We start from the raw sequence: 26,186 nt of genomic DNA on the forward strand, positions 1-26,186 counted from the left end.
ATGCTCAGACTTCATGATGTAAGGACTAAGGCAGGGGTGTCAAACTCAATTCCTGGAGGGGCGAGTGTCGGTTTATTAGCATCCTTCACTCATGCTGCCAAACATACCCTTGTAAAACTGACCATCCTACCAATCCTCGACTTCGGCGATGTCATTTACAAAAATAGCCTCCAATACCCTACTCAACAAATTGGATGCAGTCTATCACAGTGCCATCCGTTTTGTCACCAAAGCCCCATATACTACCCACCATTGCGACCTGTACGCTTTCGTTGGCTGGCCCTCGCTTCATACTCGTCGCCAAACCCACTGGCTCCATGTCATCTACAAGACCCTGCTAGGTAAAGTCCCCCCTTATCTCAGCTCGCTGGTCACCATAGTATCACCCACCTGTAGCATGCGCTCCAGCAGGTCTCTGGTCACGCCCAAAACCAATTATTTCTTTGGCCGCCTCTCCTTCCAGTTCTCGTCCCTGGGTCTCGACCCCGCCCTGTGCAACTGGGTACTGGACTTCCTGACGGGCCGCCCCAAGGTGGTGAGGGTAGGCAACAACATCTCCACCCCGCTGATCCTCAACACTGAGGCCCCACAAGGGTGCGTTCTGAGCCCTCTCCTGTACTCCCTGTTCACCCACAACTGCGTGGCCACGCACGCCTCCAACTCAATCATCAAGTTTGCGGACGACACAACAGTGGTAGGCTTGATTACCAACAACGACGAGACGTCCTACAGGGAGGAGGTGAGGGCCCTCGGAGTGTGGTGTCAGGAAAATAACCTCACACTCAACGTCAACAAAACTAAGGAGATGATTGTGGACTTCAGGAAACAGCAGAGGGAACACCCCCCTATCCACATCGATGGAACAGTAGTGGAGAGGGTAGCAAGTTTTAAGTTCCTCGGCATACACATCACAGACAAACTGAATTGGTCCACTCACACAGACAGCATCGTGAAGAAGGCGCAGCAGCACCTCTTCAACCTCAGGAGGCTGAAGAAATTAGTCTTGTCACCAAAAGCACTCACAAACTTCTACAGATGCACAATCGAGAGCATCCTGGCGGGCTGTATCACCGCATGGTACGGCAACTGCTCCGCCCACAACCGTAAGGCTCTCCAGAGGGTAGTGAGGTCTGCACAACGCATCACCGGGGGCAAACTACCTGCCCTCCAGGACACCTACACCACCCGATGTTACAGGAAGGCCATAAAGATCATCAAGGACAACAACCACCCGAGCCACTGCCTGTTCACCCCGCTATCATCCAGAAGGCGAGGTCAGTACAGGTGGTCAGTACAGGTGCATCAAAGCTGGGACCGAGAGACTGAAAAACAGCTTCTATCTCAAGGCCATCAGACTGTTAACTTGTTGGGGAAGTGCTCCCGCTGTGGGAACATCAATCAGCGGAAATTTCAAGTGTGCCACGTATAGTTTTTGATAAAACTCAAACTTTCATTAAAATGCACATACAAGGTACTGAATTAAAGCTACACTCGTTGTGAATCTATTCACCAAGTCAGATTTGTAAAATGCTTTTCGGCGAAAGTATGAGAAGCTATTATCTGATAGCATGTATCCCCCAAAATACTTCAACGTCACCTAACGACAGATTTTGCGATAGCCGGGGGCTACTCAAAACGCAGAAATAAAATATAAAACATTCATTACCTTTGACGAGCTTCTTTCTTGGCACTCCTAGATGTCCCATAAACATAATTTTGGGTCTTTTTTAGATTAAATCGGTCCATATATAGCCTAGATATCGATCTATGAACACTGTGTGAACAACGGAAAAAAATAGTGTTTTCTAACGTAACGTCATTTTTTTTATTAAAAAAGTTGACGATAAACTTTCACAAAACACTTCGAAATACTTTTGTAATGCAACTTTAGGTATTAGTATACGTTAATAAGCGATAAAATTGATAACGAGGCGATGCCAATTCTATAGGTGTCCGTCTGGAAATGCTGTCCGGATAAATCTCAACCAAAATATCCGGTCGGAGACCGGAAGAAATGCGTTGCCTTGCATCTGTTTGACCAAGAAACAAATAGTTGGCAAATGACAAGACTCTAGACAACGTGTGGAAGCTGTAGGTATTGCAAGAGGACAGAGGACAGCCACCACTAACATTGAGTGGCTGCTGCCAACACACTGACACTGACACTGACTCAACTCCAGCCACTTTAATAATGGGAATTGATGGGAAATTATGTAAAATATATCACTAGCCACTTTAAACAATGCTAACTAATATAATGTTACATACCCTACATTATTCATCTCATATGCATATGTATATACTGTACTCTATATCATCTACTGCATCCTTATGTGCGGCAGCGTAGCCTTGTGGTCAGAGCGTTGGACTAGTAACTGGAAGGTTGCGAGTTCAAACCCCCGAGCTGGCAAGGTTCGTTCTGCCCCTGAACAGGCAGTTAACCCACCCGTCATTGAAAATAAGAATATGTTCTTAACTGGTTAAATAAAGGTAAAATTTAAATAAAAAAAATAAAAAAATGTAATACATGTATCACTAGCCACTTTAACTATGCCACTTTGTTTACATACTCATCTCATATGTATATACTGTACTCGATACCATCTACTGTATCTGCTCTGTACCATCACTCATTCATATATCTTTATGTATATATTCTTTATCCCCTTACACTGTGTATAAGACAGTAGTTTTGGAATTGTTAGTTAGATTACTTGTTGGTTATTACTGCATTGTCGGAACTAGAAGCACAAGCATTTCGCTACACTCGCATTAACATCTGCTAACCATGTGTATGTGACAAATAAAATTTGATTTGATTTATCTTTAAGCACCAGCTGTCAGAGCAGCTCACAGATTACTGCACCTGTACATAGCCCACCAATAATTTAGCCTAAACAACTACCTCTTTCCCTACTGTATTTATTTTGCTCCTTTGCACACCATTATTTTTATTTCTACTTTGCACATTCTTCCACTGCAAATCTATCATTCCAGTGTTTTACTTGCTATATTGTATTTACTTTGCCACCATGGCCTTTTTTTGCCTTTACCTCCCTTATCTCACCTCATTTGCTCACATCGTATATAGACTTGTTTCTACTGTATTATTGACTGTATGTTTGTTTTACTCCATGTTTAACTCTGTGTCGTTGTATGTGTCGAACTGCTTTGCTTTATCTTGGCCAGGTCGCAATTCTAAATGAGAACTTGTTCTCAACTTGCCTACCTGGTTAAATAAAGGTGAAATAATAAATAAATAAAATTAGTTTGGAACGCTCACCTGGTTTTCTAGGTCTTAATTGAACATAAATTCAAAGGTAATAACCCAGTAGACACGCAGCTCTCCTTGAATTGAGTTTGACACTCCTGGACAAAGGTGTTGGACTGACTGCCCCAAGGAGTCCCAGCCTGGCTACCCATCAAATTCTCTTTTGTAGGATATTATGCAGTTATACTGTAGATAGAATTATGGTAGACTGATGATATGCAAATATTATAAAGTACCAGTAGGGTGGATTTCACCAGAATGTCATCTTGGGGGAACATCACATCAAGGACAAAGAACACCTTATCCAGGTTTGCCAGCCTGGGCTGAGCACCACCCAAGATGGCTCTAGGTCTGGTGTGTCCTATCCATGACCTATGAATGCAGACACAGAGAATGTGGCTGCAGAGCATAAATACAGTAATTGCAGGCACCTTCCTGATGCCAATTAATACTTTTATTTGACAAAAATAACTTTACATCATTCACACTATGAAAATAGATACTTGATAAGAATAGGCTATCCAATATTATAACTTAGGCTACGTTTTATTGCAGAATATGACTTTTTTAGGGAAGAAGGTGAGAGACAAATATAAAACTACTTTCTTTGTTTCTTTGTTCTCTGGCATGGTCTGCCAGCAATTTGCCACCTGGATCTTGACTGGGGATGTTGCCTCCCTCTCCCTTGTCACTGCCTTGGGTGTGGGCAAGGCACTGCATTTTCTGAGGTGGAAGAGACCGGTAGTTGACACCTGAGGTGGTTGATCTCTTCTTCCAATGGGCTAGTCTCCAATTGGCATTGATAGATAGTTTGTCCAATGTGCAGACATTTTAAAGGGGCAATCAGCAGATCCTACATACATGTTTTGACTTGTAAATTAATTATATGTATCCACTGATTCTTGAATAATATAAATTATAAATGCCTCATGAGCTTAGTTCAATTGTCACACCCCATCAGAACCCAAAATACAAGCTTGTTTAACGCCAATGTTTGTAAACAAAGAAAATATCACCTCATAACATGGTTAAAACTGTGGATGGTCGGTCCTTGCATCCATAGCTCTGTCTATGAATTTGAGAGTTTACATTTCTCCAGGCCCATCTCTCAGCTTTTCACCGTACCAGGGGCGGGGAAACCGCATTGTTATTGTTTCTACTGCTGATTGCCATATCTTAGAATGATGGAAACATACATTTGAAAGTGGCATTAATATAATAACTTCAATCATTTTAAATGCATGCCATGCTAGACATTACAATAATTCAGAGTTTGCATTTACCATGAGGTAAATTATCTATTATTACCTTACAAGTGTACAGACATCTAATTTTGTTGACATTCTAGAAGGGATCAGATGAACAGATAATAGCCAGATAGATACATTATAGTAACCAGTGGGGTAAAGTACTTAAGTAAAAATACTTTAAAGTACTACTTAAGTCGTTTTTTACTTCACTACATTCCTTAAGAAAGTAATGTCGTTTTTACTCCATACATTTTCCCTGGCACCCAAAAGTACTAGTTACATGGTGAATGCTTGGCAGGACAGCAAAATTGTCGAGCATTTTAAGAGAACACGTGGTCATCCCTACTGCCTCTGATCTGGCAGACTCACTAAATACAAATGCATCATTTGTAAATTATGTCTAAGTGTTGGAGTGTACCCCTGGCTATTCGTAAAATTTAAAAACAAGAAAATGGTGCAGTCTGCTTTGCTGAATATAAGGAATTTGAAATGATTTATACTTTTACTTTTTATAGTTAAGTATATTTAGAACCAAATAGTTTTAGACTTATACTCAAGTAGTATTTTACTGGGTGACTTTTACTTGATTAAGGTATCTATATTTTTACTCAAGTATGACAATTGGATACTTTTCCCCACCACTGATCGTAATTAGCTAACGTTACCTTACTGAGTAACGTTAGTTGTCTTCACTTTCTTCCAGCGGTAGTCTGTCAAACTCGCCAGCTTTTTATTGATTCCATGAAGTGCAACGCAGCATACCAACTTCAATGATGCTACTTTAGCTCTATTTTCTGTATCTGAAAATAAGCAATTCTACTCGTAACCATATCTAATTCGTTAGCTAGCTTGCTTAGTTCACATATAGCGTGGCATTTAGCTTGTTATCTGTCAGTCAATCGTAATAGCTGGATGGACACGGGAATGAGAAAAGCAGACTGTCTCCTCGAAAGCGGCTGTGAAAGGGATACTGAGAGCCCATTGGCTATCGAATGTCGTGAGGCGTGGGTCTTGAATATTTCGGTTCACTACCGTAATTAAAAGAACAGCGCGCATTACCTTTCATTTAACACCCTTTGAGCTATGACGCCAACCAATAAGATCCCTTTCTCTTCAGTGTAACCGGAAGTGAACAGCGACAAAGTACAATTTACACGTTAGCATTTTTATTTGTTATTTGGACGTTTATTAACACACTGGAACTCAAAATATGACTAATTAGCTGCACAGAAGCACATACGTATACCCTATAGTATTTAATTCGCAGGGATTGGTTGATAAATGTTATATAGTTAACGCCAGTTAGCTAGCTGTGAACATTAGCCAACATGGCTAACTGTGTGGTTTTTCACACTCAAATAGCCTCCATCATGGAGGTGCTAGCGAATGCAGCCGTGGCAGATATCTGTAAACTCGTAGACGACGACTATGCAGTGTTTCGTTTGGAAATGACTCGAAGCCAGAAAGAAAACAGGGCATTGCGGAGGAAACTACACCTATTGGAACCAAAGGTTGCACGGGAGCGCGCAGATAGAACAACGCGAGAGCGCGTCCTCGCCAGTCGTCCCAGTGGTGTCAAGATCCTCGACCGAAACAGAGGAATGGCAAGAGGTACATTTTGCAGAACGAAGAGCAGGGCCTGTCGCTTTTTCCACGCTGTGATTGTAGATGTCTTAACCACATATGGTTAACCAGAATTGGGTCTTGGTCAGTTTGTTGGCTAGTATGCAATAATCGCTTGGCTATTTTGCACAAAGACAAAATATAATGTTCTAACCAGATTATTTATTTAGGGAATTTCCTATTATTTACTTATTGAAAACAATATACTGCATGGAACATAGTGAATCAATCTATAAATTGTATCTCAAGAAGTTATGCAAAGTGTTACCTTACATCCTTGTCATTTCTAGACAGTGTCAAAACTGTCAATAGTGTACATTATAGTTTTGATCATTGACAGTGGCTAACCTAACCATCTCTTTTCCCCCAATCACTCTCTCAGGTGAAGGACATCTCACTGGAGGCTACAGGAGCTTTGTGAAGCAAGCGGGACACAAAACATGTAGAGATGACCAACCAATCACTGTTGACGAGGGGAGTGGAACCTCAACCCAGAACGTTATCGTGATAGAAGTTAGTGTAATAGTATTACATAAAAATTACATTACATCAAATGTATCCCATTTATTTCAGAAAGGCTCCCCTCGGCTATTCACTTGCTTACATGTACATTCTCATTTATCTGCCATAGGGGAGCTTGTGAGACTTCCCTATGACATTATTATCTAATCCTACTCATGTACCGGTAATAACCTCCTCCTTGTCAGCCTGCAGATGCAGAGGCTGCAGGTCCTGGGGTCAAGCTGGAGAGGTCTGAAGGAGACGAGGACCCACGACACAGCAGAAACATCCAGACTGGAGCGGCTGGAGTGCCTCCTGTAGCCACAGAGGATCCCTCCACCACCCTAGTGCCGCCCAGGATCCGACGCAGCATCACAGAGGACAGTGGAACGCAGGACACCACCCTCAAGTCAGAGACAGACACTTTAACTGTAACACAAAGGATTTTACACACCAGATCTGACCCAGAGATACTGGGGCTGGGGGGACTGGGCTGTCGTTCTTCTCCCAGCTCAGAGTATTTACTTTACGGTAACCCGAGGACGGTTCTGTCCCATCAGGACTCAGGTAACTCATTACAGACTGGCAATGATCCATCTTGTTCATACACTGCCGAGACAGGGATGATACCTGGTGACATGCCTGTGGGCTTAGATACACAGACTAATCCACTGAGAGGAGACTGGAACCGGTACAGTAGTAGTGTATATTCTGAAGAGTGCCTAGATGAGAAAGGGGATGGTCTGGCCTTAGATGATGTGACTGTGAAAGTGGAGGGCGACGCTCCTCTGACATGGAATGAAGTCGAGACTCATTTAGGAGAAGGACACTCGCAGGGCAACAGCAGAGACTTCTTAGACTACAGGGAAAACCTGGAGACAAATCTAAATGTCACAACCAATTCCTCTTTACACTCAGTGTCCATGTCGATGGCACCTTCCGATTCACAAGGCCTATTCGATCAGGTATTGAACTCAAACGACCAAAGATCCAAGGCTCGGGGAGGGGGAGCAGCAAAAACAGGCGGTAAAGAGAAGCGGTTCCTCTGCATGTTCTGTAACAAAGGCTTCAGCTGCCCTCAGAAGGTGGAGATCCACCAGAGGGTACACACAGGGGAAAAACCCTACAGCTGTACCCAGTGTCACATGCGGTTCGCCCATGCTGGCAACCTAAAGAGGCACCAGAGGGTCCACACAGGGGAGAAACCCTACAGCTGCCAACAGTGTGAGAAGCGGTTCTCCCACCAGCACCATCTGAAGATGCACCTGAAGGTCCACACGGGAGAGAGGCCATTCAGAGAGTAACTACCTGAGGATACAGCAGCAGAAAAACCATTCCACTCTATAACATAGAAAGTAACCATTCCACTTGATAGCTTCTGGCTTTGGCATCAAACCCTGCATTAAAGACAATGATTAATGTTGTCAACAGAAAAGATCCACAGATGCATTTGGAATAATTAGAGTAACAGATTTCAGTGCTAAATTTTACTGGGTAGAATATTGCATCCAGACATAATGATATATAATGCATATATACCGTAAGCCTAATGAATCTATTACATATTGTATTTGTACTGTGTAGGTTATATGATGTTCACAAATTCCTATTTCATTACATCCATTCAATACTTTATATTAATGCAGTTTATCAAGTTCATGCAGATGTATGTGTGGTTTAAAACGTGTATGTTTAAATAAATAAACATTTTGACTTTGTTCTCCTTATTTGAGACTCCCTTTATTAATATACTTCACATCTGATCTCACCCTATTCTACATACACACAACAGAGCTTTATAACCAATATACACTTACTAAATATACCCACACTAATTAAATATACCCACACTAACAAACACCTACTGTACACGTCAAAATAGTTCAGTCAGGTTTGTCAGATGACTTTTGACTTATCATAACTGACTCATATTTATCCACAACATCATGTGTCCACCATGATGGGTTTAACAACAATGAAGTCATTCTGTAACTACAGTATAGGACTCAGATGTGGTGGGCATGGGTAAACACTCCATGTTGAAAGTGTGTTTATTATCTGTGTGTACGTACTTGAGGGAGTACGTCAGTGTAATCTGTATCACCTCTCTCTTCCAGGAATAGGAGGTGCTGCTGATAAAGGAGTAGGGGTGTGAGGAGGGTCTGGGGAACCCTGAGGGGACCATGGTCATGGAGGTCAACCAGACTTCACGTAGTCCTGAACCCACAGAAGAACCAGCTGAGCAGCATAGGACCACAAAATATCACTGAGGTGAGCCCAATGTTAACTATTGTCTGCATGTTACACTATATATACAAAAGTACGTCGACACCCATTCGGCTATATCAGCCACACCCGTTGCTGACAGGTGTATAAAATCGAGCACACAGCCATGCAATCTCTATAGAGAAACATTGGCAGTAGAATGGCCTTACTGAAGAGCTCAATGACTTTTAACGTGGCACAGTCAGGATGCAACCTCTCCAAAAAGTCAGTTTGAAAATTGTCTGCCCTGCTAAAGCTGCCCTGGTCAACTGTAAGTGCTGTTATTGTTAAGTGGAAACGTCTAGGAGCAACAACTGCTCAGCCGCTAAGTGGTAGGCCCCACAAACTCACAGAACGGGACTGTCAATTGCTGAAGTGAGTAACGCATAAAAATTGTCTGTCCTCGGTTGCAACACTCACTACCGAGTAACAAACTGCCTCTGGAAGCACAATAACTGTTCGTCAGGAGCTCGATGAAATGGGTTTCCGTGGCCAAGCAGCCACACTCAAGCTTATGATCACCATGCGCTATGCCAAGTGTCAGCTGGAGTGGTGTAATTTTCGAAGCCATTGGACTCTGGAGCAGTGGAAACGCGTTCTCTGGAGTGATGAATCACACTTCTCCATCTGGCAGTCCAATGGACAAATCTGGGTTTGGTGGATGCCAAGAGAACATTACCTGCCCAATGCATAATGCCAACTGTAAAGTTTGGTGGAGAAGGAATAATGGTCTGGTGCCGTTTTTCATGGTTCGGGCTAGGCCCCTTAGTTCCAGTGAAGGGAAATATTAACGCCACAGCATACAATTACATTCTAGATGATTCTGTGCATCCAACTGTGTGGCAACAGTTTAGGGAAGGCCCTTTCCTGTTTCAGCATGACAATGCTCCTGTGCACAAAATGAGGTTGATACAGAAATGGTTTGTTGAGTTCGGTGTGGAAGAACATGACTGGCCTGCACAGAGCCCTGACCTTAACCCTATTGAACACCTTTGGGATCAATTGGAATGCAGACTGCGAGCCAGGCCTAATCCTCCAACATCAGTCAAAATGTTATTTGTCACATACACACGTTTAGTAGATGTTATTGTGGGTGTAGCGAAATGCTTCCATTCAGTCATGCTCTTGTGACTGAATGGACGCAAGTCCCTGCAGCAATGTTCCAACATCTAGTGGAAAGCCTTCCCAGAAGAGTGGAGGCTGTTATTTCAGCAAACTCCGTATTAATGCCCATGATTTTGGAAAGAGATGTTCAACGACCATGTAGTGGTCATGTAGTGTATTAGGTAAGGGCCCATTTCCACAAACATCTCAGAGTAGGAGTGATGATCTATGATCAGTTTAGCCTTTTAGATCATAATGAATAATTCTATGATGGGGGCCTGATCCTCTCGATGAGCACTTCTACTCTGAGACTCTTTGTGGCTACAAGCCCAGGTTTTGATAAACATTGTCTTAAAGATGCACTATGCAGAAACCGCTTCACCATTTCCTGGTAGCTAAAATTCTAAAAGTTTGCTTAATTTCAGTTCGCGACTAAACAAGCAAATATTCAACTTAATATTAACAACATTTGAAATGTAGATGTTGATAGACCAATGTATCAGCTATTACACCATGTAACGGTTTGTTGAATTTGTTGAAATTAGGACAGGGATTGAGGTGTTTTACTCTGAGCCAAAACTAACTGGAAAATGCTCAAGTTATCCTTTGAAACGTTTAACTCCAATCAAGAGCCAACCCGCAACTTTCAATAAAAAAACACACTTGCAAATTAAACATCTAATCAATCCGATTTAATCAAAGAGCACTTGAACAAGAGTTAGAAAAGTTTAAGATGAGGGGGATGAAGTAGTTGATGTTGTTTGGCAGCGTGGGATTGGTGCCAACAGCAAAGCAACTTCCCTTAATGTATCCTGGAGAGAAATAGAGAGAGCACGTGACATTCAAATTCTGTGAAAGGGACACAGTCTAACAAATAGGTAGCAAGTCAATAGCCTGATGTGGCCACCAATCCAGAGGCAAACTATGGATGAAGTTCATGATGATCTGCTGAGATGCCATACTGTGCCCTTCTCCTGCAGGCACATTCTGAATCCATACAAACACAAAGTATTAGCATTGACTGTAGTTTAACTGGATATTGTTGTATTGAATGTGTAAGCAATAGCTATGCAAAGTGCCAGATATGTAACGATTTACAGGAACTTCAGTTCATTATTACTCAGCCAATAAGCACCAGCATTAGTCAGCCAGAAGATCTAACTAAGTTAGCTACAGAATGTATTGGTGAAATGTCACCTTTCTGCATCAAGTACCTCTGACTGGGCAGCTTCATTTTAGCAGGTTGGGGACGAACTTACTTCCACTAGCTACTTCTAGCTAACATGACTATAGCCAGACGTTAGCCAGCTTACTATCTTGCAAGCGTTAACATTAGCTAGCTAGCCACCTCGTGCAAGCCAATTTCAGTTGTTGATTTCGTTCTATTGGCATGCTAATTTCATGGTAAATTCAGCATCTTAGCTAACATTACTATTTTTAACTTCCTGTCACACAAAGGTCTAATCCTTTCTGTGTGCTGCCGACAGTGCAGATCAACCCAGACTGTAAACAAACCCCACATGCACTCTGAATAACTAACGTGTACTTCTGGGTATGAACGAAATAAAAAATGGGATACATTTTGTTTTCTGTTACTCGACGCACAATTTTGAAACCATAAACGAGAAATTAGTTTATATTCAAATGATGAAACCAAACACAATAAATGAGCCATTTCCCAGCAAAGCTGTCATCAAGGCAATAGGTGTCCACTATGAAGAATCTCAAATATTAAATTTATTTTGATTTGTTTAACACTTTTTTTTGGTTATTACATGATTCCATGTGTTATTTCATAGTTTTGATGTATTCACTGTTATTATACATTGTAGAAAATAGTAAAAATAAAGAAAACCCTGGAATGAGTAGGTGTGTCCAAACTTTTGACTGGTGCCAGTTTCATCAGAATAACCCAGGTAAGCTTGTGTTGTGAGCTCTGTTGAGAGACAGTTAAGAGGGACGTGACTTTAGCATGTTTTGGTTGTTGTTGCATTGATATACACAGTGACGTACATCAGTATAAATACAGCCAACTTTGAGTGTGTGACTTGTGTGGCTGAGTAAGTGAGTGGCAATGTTTGCTTCAGCCATGGGAGATTTTTGTCGCCATGGTGCCGTAATAGCAGCCAATTGTACATCCCTTATGTACAATTGTTTTATATTTATAATCATAAGTTGTTTTTTTTTGTAATGGAATTGTTTAAATTGACTTCCTGTTTTCTTTTTATTCATATTTTTTAAAATCATAATCTGATCATTTTGATGATTCAAATCAGTTAGTTGGCTTGAGGGGAAAAGAGGAGAGAACTATTCTGACCGTTGTGGCTGCTCTTGAGTAGCATCACCCAAGTGTACACACCCGTTGCGTCTAACTGTATGCTTTCAGGCAGAAGTCTATTAATTTCATTGGGAGGCACTGCTGCAACTCAATTCAATTTAAATGCCAATATAAGGGCTTTATTGGCGTGGGAAACATATGTTAACATTGCCAAAGAAAGTGAAGTAGATAATAAACAAAAGTGAAATAAACAATACAAATTAACAGTAAACATTATTCACAGAAGTTCCAAAATAATAAAGACATTTCAAATTTCATATTATGTACATACAGTGTTGTAATGATGTGAAAATAGTACAAAAGGGAAAATAGTAAACCACCGAAGAAGTTGCTAATGTGTGATTCTTTTTGATGTGATGCGCCTCGTGGATTGTGAAGACTGTAAAATGTACAGTACAATAATAACATGTGTGAGGGAGGCATTATGCCTCATTCACAAGCACTCCATTACCTTGCGTTGGATGTCATTCACAGAATCGCATCGTTCCCCTGCAAGTGAAGGCTCCGTTTGAATTTTTCAAAACTGTGCAATCTTCTTTCGTCTGGCCAGAGTATGTCTAAGAATCACTGAAGATGAAAATATGGGGTTTTCGAAGATGGGTTTATGGGATAGCTAGCCAATTGTAAACATTTACCCATTCCTATAAGTGAGTACTATTTTGGTAGTATATGTATATATATTTTAAAATATGCGTTGGCTGTTAAGCCAATCATACTTTGACTGTTGCCTCCCGTCTTTGTTGTGATAATTATTAGGGCTGAAGGTCACGAGCTTCAATAAAGAATAGCTTATTGCTAGCTAAGTAGCTTGACTTGCTGGAATGTTATAGAAACCAGTTTTGGAAAAAGTACGTAACCAAAACATGTTTTATTATAAACTGAAACAATGATTCTCCTGTCCTGAATGAAATTGTCATATTTTGCAACTTCACTAAATAAATGCGATCTCTGACGAGAATCTACGCTACTCTCATCTATGCTCTCCGTCCAGTAGCGGAACGAGAATTTATGAAGATAATTTATGGCGTAATGAAATACAGTACCAGTCAGAAGTTTGGACACACCTACCCATTCCAGTGTTTTTTCTTTATTTGGACTATTTTTCTACATTGTACCTGTGAACCCATACAAACATAGTCACTATTCTATTACCAATGTCAGTTAGATCAGGTGATATCTCACACACAAACAGATACATGTTGAAGTTTGAACAGGTCAGACTAAACCTACCGGAGCGATGTGAATGGGTAGTCAGACATGAAGTGAACAGTGAATTACATTTGGAGGTTTAACCCACTGCAATCATATTGATTTACATGTTACAATACCAATCTTTGCTCCTTCTGGTAGGTCCTGGCGTCCATTCATGACAAGTGGATCAGTCTTTCTGGTTAAGTCTCTTAGAGCTTTCCACACCTGGATTGTGCAACACTGGCCCATTATTCTTTAAGCTCTGTCAAATTGTTTGTTGATCATTGCTAGACAACCATTTTCAGGTCATTTTCGAATTAAATCTGCTTGAAAACCGGTAACTCGGCCACTCAAGAACATTCACTGTCTTCTTGGTAAGCAGGCTGTATCACATCCGGCCATGATTGTGAGTCCCAGAGGGCGACATACAAATGGCCCAGCGTCGTCCAGGTTTGGCCCGGGGTAGGCCATCATTGTAAATAAGAATTTGTTCTTAACGGACTTTTGTAGTTAAATATAGGTTAAACGAAAAAAAAGCAACTCCAGTGTAGATTTGGTCTTGTGTTTTAAGTTATTGCGCAGCTGAAAAGTAAATTCATCTCCCAGTGTCTGGTGGAAAGTAGACTGAACCAGGTTTTCCCCTAGGATTTTACCTGTGTTTAGCTCTATTCTGTTTATTTTTTTATGCTGAAAAACTCCCCCAGTCCTTAAAGATTATAAGCAAACCCATAACATGATGCAGCCACCACTATGCTTGAAAATATGGAGATTGATGTTTTCTATTGGATTTGCCCCAAACATAACACTTTGTATTCAGGACAAAAAGTGAATTGCTTTGCCACCATTTTTGCAGTATTACTTTAGTGCCTTATTCTGGACAAGATTCCTCATTTTCACTTGGTCAATTAGGTAAGTATTGTGGAGTAACTGCAATGTTGTTGATCATGCTTAGTTTGCTCCTATCACAGCCATTACACTCTGTAACTGGTTTAAAGTCACCATTGCCCTCATGGTGAAATCTCTGAGCGGTTTCCTTCCACTCCGGCAACTGAGTTAGGAAGGGTGCCTGTATCTTTGTAGTGACTGAGTGTATTGATGCACCATCCAAAGTGTAATTATATAATAACTTCACCATTTTGAAAGGGATATTCAATGTCTGCTTTTTAAATTTAATCTACCAATAGGTACCCTTTGTGATGAATTGGAAAATTTCTCTGGTCTTTATTGTTGAATCTGTGTTTGAAACACACTGCTCAACTGAGGGACCTATGTGTGGGGTACAGAGTTGAGGTAGTCATGCAAAAAAATCATGATAAACACAATTATTGCACACAGTGAGTCCATGCAACTTATTATGTGAGTTGTTAAGCAAATGTGTACTCCTGAACTGTTACTTGCCATAACAAAGGGGTTGAATACTTACTGACTCAAGATATTTCAGCTTTTCTTTTTAAAATGAATTTGTAAAAACATAATTCCACTGTAGATCAGTGACAAAAAAAGAAATCTGAACCTTTTTCAAATTTGTGCAAGTACGGCCCCAGAGTGTTTACCCATCCCCACTACATTTGAGTCCTATAATGTAGTTACAAAATGACTTATTGTTGTTAAACCCATCATGGTGGACATAAATATTATGTTGTGGGTAAAAATAAGTCAACTACGATAAGTTAAAAGTCAGACAAACATGACTAAACTATTTTGACGTGCTACAGTAAGTGTTTGTTAGTGTGTGGGTATATTTAGCAAGTGTATATTGTGGTCATAAAGTTCTGTTTATGCAGAGTAGGGTGAAATCAGATGTGATGTATACTAAAGAGTCTCAATGATCGCCTTAGAAAAATGTAATTTTATGTTCATTAAACATAAGTGTTAAATACACCATATGAAAACCACATATACAGGTCTCAACTAAAAATCTGCATGAACTTGATAAATTGTATTAATTAAAAGTGTCTTGGGAAAGCAGTTCAATGGATGTAATGTAATAGGCATATGTGAACATCATTTAGCCTACACAGTACACATACAATAAGTAGACTTTTTAGGCTTATGTTCTTTATACACTGAGTATACAAAACATTAAGAACACCTGCTCATTCCATGACAAAGTGACCAAGTGAAAGCTATGTCTTATTGATGTTAGCTGTTAAATCCACTTCAATCAGTGTATATGAAGGGGAGGAGACAGGTTAAAGAAGGATTTTTAAGCCTGGAGACAATTGAGAAATGGATTGTGTATGTGTGCCATTCAGAGGGTGAATGAGAAAGACAAAATATGTAAGTGCCATTGAAGGAGGTATGGTCGTAGGTGCCAGGCGCACCGGTTTGTGTCAAGAATTGCAACGCTGCTGCGTTTTCCACGCTCAACAGTTATCCGTGTGTGTATCAATTATGGTCCACCACCTAAAGGACATACATCCAACTTGATAACTGTCGGAAGCATTAGAGTCAGCATGGGCCAGCATCCCTGTAGAACGCTTTCGAGTCCATGTCCGACTAATTGAGGTTGTTTTGAGGGCAAAAGGGGGGGTGCAACTCGATAATAGCAATGTGTTCTTGATGTTTTGTACACTCAAGTGTATATCACACAATGTCTGGATACAATATTCAACAATGAAATCTTTTACTCTCGTTATTCGAAATGCATCTGTGGATCTTTTCTGCTCACTACAATGAAAATTAATCTTTGTCTTTAATGCAGGGTTTGATCTAAACGTAATAAGCTATGGAAGTGGAATAGTTTTTCTGCTAGGGTATCCTGAGGTAGCTCCTCTCTGAGAACCTCAGGCGAACAGCCTTTCTCCCATGTGGACCTTCAGGTGCCTCTTCAGGCTGCCAGCCTGGGTGAAGCGCATGTGACACTGGGTACAGCTGTAGGGTTTCTCCCCTGTGTGGACCCTCTGGTGCCTCTTCAGGCTGCCAGCCTCAGCAAAGCGCATATCACATTGGGTACAGCTGAAGGGTTTCACACCTGTGTGGACCCTCTGGTGGATCTCCACCTTCTGGAGGCAGCTGAAACCTTTGTTACAGAACATGCAGAGGAATCGTTTCTCTTTACTACTGCCTGATGTTGCTCCCCTTCCGTGAGCCTGGGCTGTAGCCCTGTTGTTTGAGTTCAATACCTGATCGAAAAGGATGCCGTGTGAATCGGAAGGCCCCTTCGACGTGGACACTGGGGCACGATCACTGAGCGTGTGTAAAGGGGAGTTGCTCGAGACATTTGGATTTGTCTCTAAGCTTTCCCTGTAATCTAAGAAATCTCTGCCTTGTGAGTGTCCTTCTCCTAAGTGAGTCTCATCTGCATTCCATGTAAGAGGAGCATCGCCCTCCACTTTCACCTCATCTACCGCTATAACCTCCCCTTTCTTATCTAGGCACCCTTCAGAGTATACACTACTACTGTATCGGTTCCAGTCCCCTCTAGAAAGATCAGTCTGTGTCTCTAAACCCAAGGATATGTTGGCAGGGTCCATCTCTGTCGTGTAAAAACAAGACAGATCATCACCGCCAGTGTCTAACGCATCACCATCAGTATTTCCACAGGAATTAACAGTCTTCTGGCTCTGGTGAAATACTGGTAAGTACTCTGAGCCAGGGGCAGGAGGACAGCCCAGTGGCCCCATCCCCAGTCTCTCTGGATCTGATCTGTGGTCAGATCCTGTTTGTGAAAGCCTTTGTGTTACAGTTATGGTCTCAGTGTCTGTCTCGGACTTGAGGACAGCGGTCGGCGTTCCATTGACCGCTGTGATGCTGCGTCGGGTTCTGGGCGGCATGGTGGTGGGGTCCTCTGTGGCTACAGGGAGCACTCCAGTCTGGATGTCTCTGCTTTGACCTGGTTCCTCTCCTTCAGACCTCTCCAGCTTGACCCCAGGCCCTGCAGCCTCTGCATCTACAGACTGACACAAGAAGAGGAGGTTATTACCGGTACATGATTTGTAAAGGATAACAATGTCGTAGGGAAGTCTCACAAGCTCCCCATATGGCAGATAAATAAGGATGTACATGTAAGGAAGTGAATAGCTGAGGGGAGCCTTTCTGAAATAAACTGCCCACATTTGATATGCTGTTCAAAGTAACATTTTATATGCAACAATTACACTAACCTCTATCACAATAACGTGCTGGGTTGAGGTTCCACTCCCCTCATCAACAGTGATTGGTTGGTCATCTCTCCATGTATTGCGTCCTGCTGGCTTCACAAAGCTCCTGTGGCCTCCAGTTTGATGTCCTTCACCTGACAGTGTGATTGGGGGAAAATATGTGGTTAGGTTAACTACTGTCAATGCTCAACGGTATATTGTACACTATTGACTAGGGATGCACGAGATATCGGTGAACGTCGACCGGTATTAGCTAAAAATGCCAACATCGGTATCAGCCCAATGTCTAGTTTAACGGCGATGTTAAAAGCCCATGTCAAAGCTACCGTGCATACCAATATAACGTAGGTACATGACATAATGACGCCACGTCGAGCAGTCATTTGAAAGAGTAATACAATTTCAGTGAGACAACTCAAAGGCGAAATCCATTAAAGCCAAGATAATGGAATTCATTGCCCTTGACAATCAACCGTTCCCTGTCGTGGGCGATGTTGGCTTTCGCCGACTGGTCAAGCACCGGTACACACTACAAACCAAGTACGCTATTTTTCAGATGTTGCCCTACCGGAGTTACACAGTAATAGTGTCACTGCTATTACATGCATACTGTGGAAAGCTGTTTGGGTATTTGCATGTCAAAAAAGATAAAGTAGCACTGTCAAAGCTGTACAAAAAAGTCTGCAAACAAGAAAACACCGACCACGAACGATGTGTTTACAATACCGCGTTGGTAATAAAGTATCATTTTTTTGACCGCAACATCTGGGGTAGCTAGCTTTAGCTTTGTACCAATACAACCAGCCTGAACACAATGACCAGAAGAAACTGCAGTCATTTTCATTATTCTTGGCAATGATTTAGGAATCCTTGTGAGTAAGTATTAACTAGGTTGCCACTTGTTATTCACCTATTGAAATTTAACTTCAGTTTATGAAAATAAATAACTAGCCAGCTACTTAACGCTGTTAACCAAAGCTAACTTTATAAGCAGCCAGCTACCTTCATCTGGCAAGTGATGCTCAACCGGACCGGGTTATGTGTTGTGAAGCTAGCCACAATAAGAATTAAGCACAATAGTGGAGTTTGCGGTTTGCCTTAAAAATAAAAGTATGTAATTGACAGTGATGCAAATGAATATAAACAGTAGAATTGTGCCATACTTTTATTTTGAAGGATAACCGCAAAGTCCACTATTGTGGCTAATCCTTATTGTGGCTAGCTTCACCTAGATGGGTCCGACCACCATTAATCAAATAAGAACTGTCTTATAAATTAGGGGTATTTTAGATGATGACACCTAGCTATATAAACTCAGCAAAAAAAGAAACGTCCCCTTTTCAGGACCTTGTCTTTCAAAGATAATTCGTAAAAATCCAAATAACTTCACAGATCTTCATTGTAAAGGGTTTAAACACTGTTTCCCATGTTTGTTCAATGAACTACAAACAATTAATGAACATGCACCTGTGGAACGGTCATTAAGACACTAACAGCTTACAGACGGTAGACAATTAAGGTCACAGTTATGAAAACTTAGGACACTAAAGACGCCTTTCTACTGACTCTGAAAAACACCAAAAGAAAGATGCCCAGGGTCCCTGTTCATCTGCGTGAACGTACCTTAGGCATGCTGCAAGCAGACAAGAGGACTGCAAATGTGGCCAGGGCAATACATTGCAATGTCCGTACTCTGAGACGCCTAAGACAGCGCTACAGGGAAAAAGGACGAACAGCTGATCGTCCTGTAACAACACCTGTACAGGATTGGTACATCCGAACATTACACCTGCAGGACAGGTACAGGATGGCAACAACAACTGCCTAACTTACACCAGGAACGCACAATCTCTCCATCAGTGCTCAGACTTTCCGCAATAGGCTGAGAGAGGCTGGACTGAGGGCTTGTAGGCCTGTTGTAAGCCAGGTCCTCACCAGACATCACCGGCAACAACGTCGCCTATGGGGACAAACCCACCGTCGCTGGACCAAACAGGACTGGCAAAAAGTACTCTTCACAGATGAGTCGCGGTTTTGTCTCACCAGAGGTGATGGTCGGATTCGTGTTTATCGTCGAAGGAATGAGCGTTACACCTATGCCTGTTGTACTCTGGAGCGGGATCGATTTGGAGGTGGAGGGTCCATCATGGTCTGGGGCGGTGCGTCACAGCATCATTGGACTGAGCTTGTTGTCATTGCAGGCAATCTCAACGTTGTGCGTTACAGAGAAGACATCCTCCTCCCTCATGTGGTACCCTTCCTGCAGGCTCAACCTGACATTACCCTCCAGCATGACAATGCCACCAGCCATACTGCTCGTTCTGTGCGTGATTTCCTGCAAGACAGGAATGTCAGTGTTCTGCCATTGCCAGTGAAGAGCCCGGATCTCAATCCCATTGAGCATGTCTTGGACCTGTTGGATCGGAGGGTGAGGGCTAGGGCCATTCCCCCAAGAAATGTCCCGGAACTTGCAGGTGCCTTGGTGGAAGAGTGGGGTAACATCTCACAGCAAGAACTGGGAAATATGGTGCAGTCCATGAGGAGATGCTTTGCAGTACTTAATGCAGCTGTTGGCCACACAAGATACTGACTGTTACTTTTGATTTTGTTCCCTTTGTTCAGGGACACATTATTCAAGTTCTGTTAGTCACATGTCTGTGGAACTTGTTCAGTTTATGCCTCAGTTGTTGAATCTTATGTTCATACAAATATTTACACATGTTAAGTTTGCTGGAAATAAACGCAGTTGACAGTGAGGACGTTTCTTTTTTTGCTGAGTTTAGTTAGCTAGCTAACTATAGCTACTGAAACAGATTGTCATTTTGCTATGTTTTTGAGCTTGCTAGCTTGTTTTTTAATGACCAGCACTGTAGGTGTGTGAGACTTCACCAGCATTATAGCATATGTATTGTTGAATCATTGTGACATATGAAATACTGAAATAACTCATAGTGTAATAACTACGTAAAAAACGAATGAACGTGTTAAATTATGTGACGTGCAGTCATATTCAGGTCCTGATTGGTCAAATAGTGTCATTTGACATATCTTTTTTGACTCACAAAGACCCAAACGGCGTTCCATAGAAATCCTGGTTGAGAATAAAATGACTCAACAAATGAATGTGGTCCTTCTGTGGCTCAGTTGGTAGAGCATGGCGCTTGTAACGCCAGGGTAGTGGGTTCGATTCCCGGGACCACCCATACGTAGAATGTATGCACACATGACTGTAAGTCGCTTTGGATAAAAGCGTCAGCTAAATGGCATATATTATTATTATTATTATGAACAATGAAACAGCACAGCAAGTAAGTGAAATAAATAGGTTTTTATTATGTTTTACTGGTAATGGGGACATACGTAAATGCCAACAAAATAACATTTGAACAGTGTGGTGTAACCTTGATGTAACTAGGCAAGTCAGTTAAGAACAAATTCTTATTTACAATGACGACCCGGACGACGCTGGGCCAATTGTGCGCCGCCCTATGGGACTCCCAACCACGGCAGGATGTGATACAGCCTGGATTCGAACCAGGGACTGTTGTTACGCCTCTTGTAATGAGATGAAGTGCCTTAGACCGCTGTGTCCGTGTGTGTAACTGTTTACCTGTATTAGAACGCTTAAAAGGATGCAAATATTTTAAATATCGGGTTATCTGCATTTATTTTTTTTGTCAAGGAAAATATCATATCTGTATCAGCCAAAAATGTCATATCGGTCATTACTACTATTGACACTGGTCGAATCCAAATACCAATACTAGCATACTACATACTTAAACGGTATACTTATTTCGGCGTTTTAACTAGTACAATTCACTCCACTTTTCTGACTCGAGTGTTTGACAACAGCTGATAATCAGAAAAATTGTTGCGTTGTACCGATATAAACGAATGGCGGGAGTCAATCGCACATTAGATGACGCATTCGGAGTACTCTCTTTTTTTGCATACTATTTAGTACAAAAATATAGGTATACGGAAAGTGTCTAGAATTGGCAGGGATGTAAGATAACACGCATACCTCCTTGATATACTAATTAGAGATTGATTATGTCCCATGCATTATTTTATTTTCGATGAGTAAATAAATGTACATGCAGTAAATAAATAATCTGATTAGATCTGGCTAATTAATCATGGGAATTATTGCAACTATCCAAAAACTGAACAAGACCGAATGCTGGTTAATAACGCATCTAAGGTCACACATGCGCAGAGAGAAACGGGGCGACAGGCCCCGCAGCCTCCTGCAAAACGTACCTCTTGCCATTCCTCTGTGTCTGTCGAGGATCTTGACACTACTTGGACGACTGGCGAGGACGCGCTCCCGTGCCACCTTCAGTTCCAGCAGTTGAAGTTTCCTCCGCAATGCCCTGTTTTCTTTCTGGCTTTGAGTTATTTCCAAACGAAACACTGCATAGTCGTCGTCTACGAGTTTACAGATATCTGCCACGGCTGCATTCGCTAGCACCTCCATGATGGAGGCTATTTGAGTGTGAAAAATCATACAGGTAGCCATTGTTAGCTAACATTAGCATCTAGATAACGTTACCTAGACAACGTAGATCAACCAAGTCCTGTCTCCAACGTGAATTAAAGACTACCCGAGGTAAACGTGTGATGCTGTACAGTTAAATGTATCATATTTTGAGTCCCAGAGTGTTAATAAACGTCTAAATAACAACAAAAATGGTAACGTGGAAATTATTCTTGGTCACCGCTCACTTCCGTTTACGCACAGAAGATAAATTATTGGCGGATCGCAACCGTGAGGTGCATACAACGCCACCTACTGTACTGGAGTGTGGGCCATTCACGGCCTCCCCTTCGACGAGATTTAACGGCGGTTGGCTCTCAATATGTTGTGTTACTGTAACCTACTAGACTGGAGTACAACTCCATTATACTTTGCTTGAAATTGTTTTTACAAATACCCCACCATCAAACACTAAAATCACAAATAATAATAATAAACACCACTCTACTCCACTTAAATCTAATTAGTCCTACCTCATGCCAACAATCTGAAAGGATGGAACATCACCACTCAACACACCCAAAAACTCTTCTGATGTCAAGTCGCACACCCAAATACCTCTCTGCAGCTGCCACCACAACCTCAATTTTCTGTGATTTATGTTCCATCCCTGCTGTACAGTTGATAACCTTTGCTAAAAAATCTAATCTTACTGAAACATATATCCCTTATTGGCCTACCCCTCTGTACTGGTACAGATCTACTACTCTCGCCACTCCTCTCAGGATCCCTCCCCTTTGACCTACCTTCCTCTATTTTCTTCACTGCCTCAGCATATGACAACTTCTGCACTACTGTAACCCTGGAAACCTCAACCTGAGTCTCTCGCATGGGACATTTCTGATCTCCAGCCCCATGGGCAACCCTACAATTAACACATACCACTACTTTCCCCAATGCTACACATTCCTTTGTCACATGCCCTTCAGCACACTTCTCACACTTAGGAACCTCCCTCCTACACACTCCTGCCACATGCCCATAAGCTTGACACATGTAACAACGTAATGTATTTGGCACAAAAGCTCATACAGGATAACTTATATATCCTAACATCACTTTGTCGGGCAAAGACTCAACTTCAAACACACAATAAAATAACTCTTCTGTTTCCCCACTCTCACCACCCTGTCTGCGTCGCACCAAACGACGAGCATCACAAACACCGGTTATCTTCCCCTTCAGTTGGTCAACTTTTACAGTTACTACTACCCCAGTAATCACTCCTTTCATTGGCACCTTTTTCTTGAGTGAAAAAATTCACATTTCTTGCCCCAATTCATTTAAATCCAAGCGCCTTCTCCCTCTGACCAGTAGAAACACAAACAATTATCACAAGACCACATCTGGTTACCCTCAGTGATTCCACAGTACCCAACTCTGTTTTCACTCACCCTGAACCCACAAATTGATCAGCCAAAAGGCAAGGGTCCACTTTTTCCAAAAACTTCACTCCTACTGTCAGACTCATCTTTATCCTGACCCTGTGTGCAAGCCACAGACTCCGAGAACTTCACCACACCTACCACCTCAGATACTCAACCCGCATTCTCTTCAGCTCACTCTGCTTACACTTTCTTCCATTCTTCTTGAACAAACCATCTCCCTTTTTCCCGCCATTTTTAACCGACTCAAGCTCACCATCTTCCTTCCTCTCTCAGACCTCCTCTGCCTCTCTTTTTCCCCTCCATTCCTCCTCCATGTTGCAAGTAAACGTCTCCTTGTGATAATACTGCACTGCTCCTGACATACATCTTGTTCTAGCTTTCTAAAGGGACGTCATAAAACCGGCTGTCACAATCTCCGTACAATCAGCGCTCAACAGTGCATCCCACTTATAAAGCAGCTGCTTCGTCTTGATGTTATTCTTCATCAAAATCTACCGAAACGCTTTTCAATTTCAAACAAGTGCGCTCTTCCAACCATCATCCCCATCTCTGCAAAAGCTCTCCCCAAAATATTACGTCCGTTGGTCACGGTCTCCTCTATTCATGTATTCCTCTTATCTAGCTCCGTGTTTCCAACTACTGTTTTGGAGTGCGAGTTCATTACACATCGTTGAAAAATTGCCATACTAATCCAACACCCATTAAAAAACCTCATCACCATTCCACTCGCTACTTGACCCCATCTGATCCTTTAGCCTTTAAAAAAAGAATCAACTTGGATTAGCTAACACAGCATGCTATTGGAACACAGGAGTGATGGTTGCTGATAAGGGCCTCTGTATGCCTATGTAGATATTCCATTAACAATCTGCCGTTTCCAGCTACAATAGTAATTCATAACATTTTCAATGTCTACACTGTATTTCTGATCAATTTGATTTATTTTAATGGACAAAAAAAATAGCTTTTCTTTCAAAAACAAGGACATTTCTAAGTGATCCCAAACTTTTGAACAGTAGTGTATGTTTCTATATACATCACCACCTACTGTACTGGAGTGTGAGCTAGAGGTCTTCACAGATCCACCTCTACCTGAATACCAGATCCGGGACCAATACATATCGGCTGCTTCCCTCACTCAGATTGGACCGGGTCAGAATCCGAGCAGTTCCGAATGGGGTTAGTTGTCCTTGGGTCCGTTTGGAACGGGTTTTAAAACATGTATTATTTAAAAAATATATATGTATAAATATGGATCCAGGTGGGAAAGCCCCAGGTCCATTTTGGGACGGGTCAAACACAAGTGTTCCCTACCAAGTGTTCGCTCCCTACCAGACTGGGCACACATTGGATGAATCAACGTGGTTTCCACGTAATTTCAATGGAATTACGTTGAACCGACATCTGTGCCCAGTGGGATGCTACTATATTATCTTATAGAGCGACTGCCTTTAAAAAGCAACGGATCCCTTTGAAAAACGGCGTATGTGGCATCTATATAAATCAGAAACAGTTATTCTAGTGTCAAAATTGACTACACAGTGTAAATATGATAATTTTGGTGGCAAAGTCAGTCTTGACTAAAACGGAGTTTGGAACATCCATTTGTCACAAGGGGTGAACTGCCCTGCAGCTCCGACTTTGTTTACATACTACAACACCTTGCGCTTTTTTTACTTGAGAAATACTGCACCAAACACCTTAGTGAGACGTAAAATTGCGCAACCAAAAACGTCAAAAAATATTACAGATTTATTGAGTTATCTTCGATTATTTAGGGAGATTTTGAGGAAGTGAAATCGGCTTCGTTGTCTACAGTGTCTCATGGAGGACAAACGTTAACAAAATGCGGAATCGGTCAATAAAAAACATTTCTAAGACTGAAATCAAATTTTTCTAATGAGCAACAGAAAAACACTTGCCAATCGGCGTTTTGAGTCGCTTTTAAACTAAACATGGATTTATAATAAAAGAAAGTACAAACCTCACTGCTCCCATCCACTCACCCAATCCCCAACTAACCTCTATGACCCTAATAATTTTTGGGCTATCAAATCCTGACGGCCAACCTTACCTATTCATGTAAAGCTTGGTAATGCGAGACACCCTGTAAGAGCTTTCATCTCCGAACCACTGCAATGTAAGAATTGCCATGGATTTGGCCAAGTTTCAAGTGTGTACAGACGAACAGAGTATACTGAAGAACGTTGTGTACAAGGATGACGTTGATGCAATTGTGGTGGCAGGATGCACATTAAATTGTGTGATCGCCAATATACCATAGAAGACGATACAGTAAACCTAGGCTACAATAAGGACCGTTTAATATTTAACTTACTGAGGTGATGTAGATTGAAAAGTCGTTCTATACATACCTACTCTATTCTTGCTAACACATTGTTCTTAATAAACAAATATGCTCTCAGCTTGAAAGATACTAATCATAATACTGATGTGTAATGTAATAAACAGTACCGTAATTCAAAGAACAGCGCGCAATGCTTTTCATTTAACCACACCCTTTGAGCAATGACGCCAACCAAAAATAATTTATCTTCAGTGCGTAACCGGAAGTGAACGTTGACCAAGAACAATTTACACGTTAGCAT

General features: G+C 41.7%; 2 protein-coding genes and 1 long non-coding RNA gene across 10 annotated transcripts in view; 1 reads left to right on the forward strand and 2 right to left on the reverse strand.

Moving 5' to 3' along the window:
- The window catches only part of LOC118361895 (zinc finger protein 8-like), a 159,995-nt gene that overhangs the window by 103,858 nt on the left and 29,951 nt on the right, over positions 1-26,186 (forward strand). For 2 of the 7 annotated variants that reach the window (XR_008085473.1, XR_008085472.1), the window contains exon 9: positions 6,527-6,633. The exons of 3 other annotated variants lie outside the window; for them this stretch is intronic. Coding sequence is in view for 2 of the 4 variants with exons in the window: in XM_052485266.1 (XP_052341226.1) it covers positions 5,850-6,132; positions 6,527-6,657; positions 6,852-7,949 (1,512 nt within the window). In the remaining 2 variants the exon portion in view is untranslated. Of the gene's footprint in view, positions 1-5,643; positions 6,133-6,526; positions 6,658-6,851; positions 8,365-26,186 lie in introns of those variants that run through there. 2 more of the 7 variants (XM_052485266.1, XM_052485265.1) reach the window with 2 other exon arrangements.
- On the reverse strand, positions 3,704-5,559 carry LOC127913404 (uncharacterized). Its single transcript, XR_008085491.1, has 3 exons — positions 5,187-5,559; positions 4,288-4,446; positions 3,704-3,994 (listed from the first exon to the last, which is right to left on the reverse strand). It is a non-coding gene; the product is annotated as an uncharacterized LOC127913404 (long non-coding RNA).
- LOC118361930 (oocyte zinc finger protein XlCOF29-like) lies at positions 15,372-26,101 on the reverse strand. Of its 2 annotated transcripts, none has more exons than XM_052485351.1 (3): positions 26,053-26,101; positions 17,650-17,780; positions 15,372-17,442 (listed from the first exon to the last, which is right to left on the reverse strand). In XM_052485351.1, the coding sequence occupies exons 1-3, from the start codon at positions 26,084-26,086 to the stop codon at positions 16,330-16,332; spliced, it is 1,278 nt and encodes a 425-aa protein (XP_052341311.1). In that variant the 5' UTR covers positions 26,087-26,101; the 3' UTR covers positions 15,372-16,329. The 2 variants fall into 2 exon arrangements, with proteins under 2 accessions (XP_052341311.1, XP_035598057.2); XM_035742164.2 differs by lacking the exon at positions 26,053-26,101 and adding an exon at positions 21,913-25,524.

The sequence above is a fragment of the Oncorhynchus keta genome, chromosome 29 (assembly GCF_023373465.1).
Source record: "Oncorhynchus keta strain PuntledgeMale-10-30-2019 chromosome 29, Oket_V2, whole genome shotgun sequence".
In the NCBI taxonomy this organism is placed as follows: Eukaryota; Metazoa; Chordata; class Actinopteri; order Salmoniformes; family Salmonidae; genus Oncorhynchus; species Oncorhynchus keta.

Coding starts and splice junctions, on each gene's coding strand:
- LOC118361930 (XM_035742164.2), bottom strand. CDS start 22,171: ATGGCTACCTGTATGATTTTTCACACTCAAATAGCCTCCATCATGGAG. Junction 17,781..21,912: donor ACACAGAGGAATGGCAAGAG/GTACGTTTTGCA, acceptor TCACACTGTCAG/GTGAAGGACATCAAACTGGA. Junction 17,443..17,649: donor AGCACGTTATTGTGATAGAG/GTTAGTGTAATT, acceptor TTCTTGTGTCAG/TCTGTAGATGCAGAGGCTGC.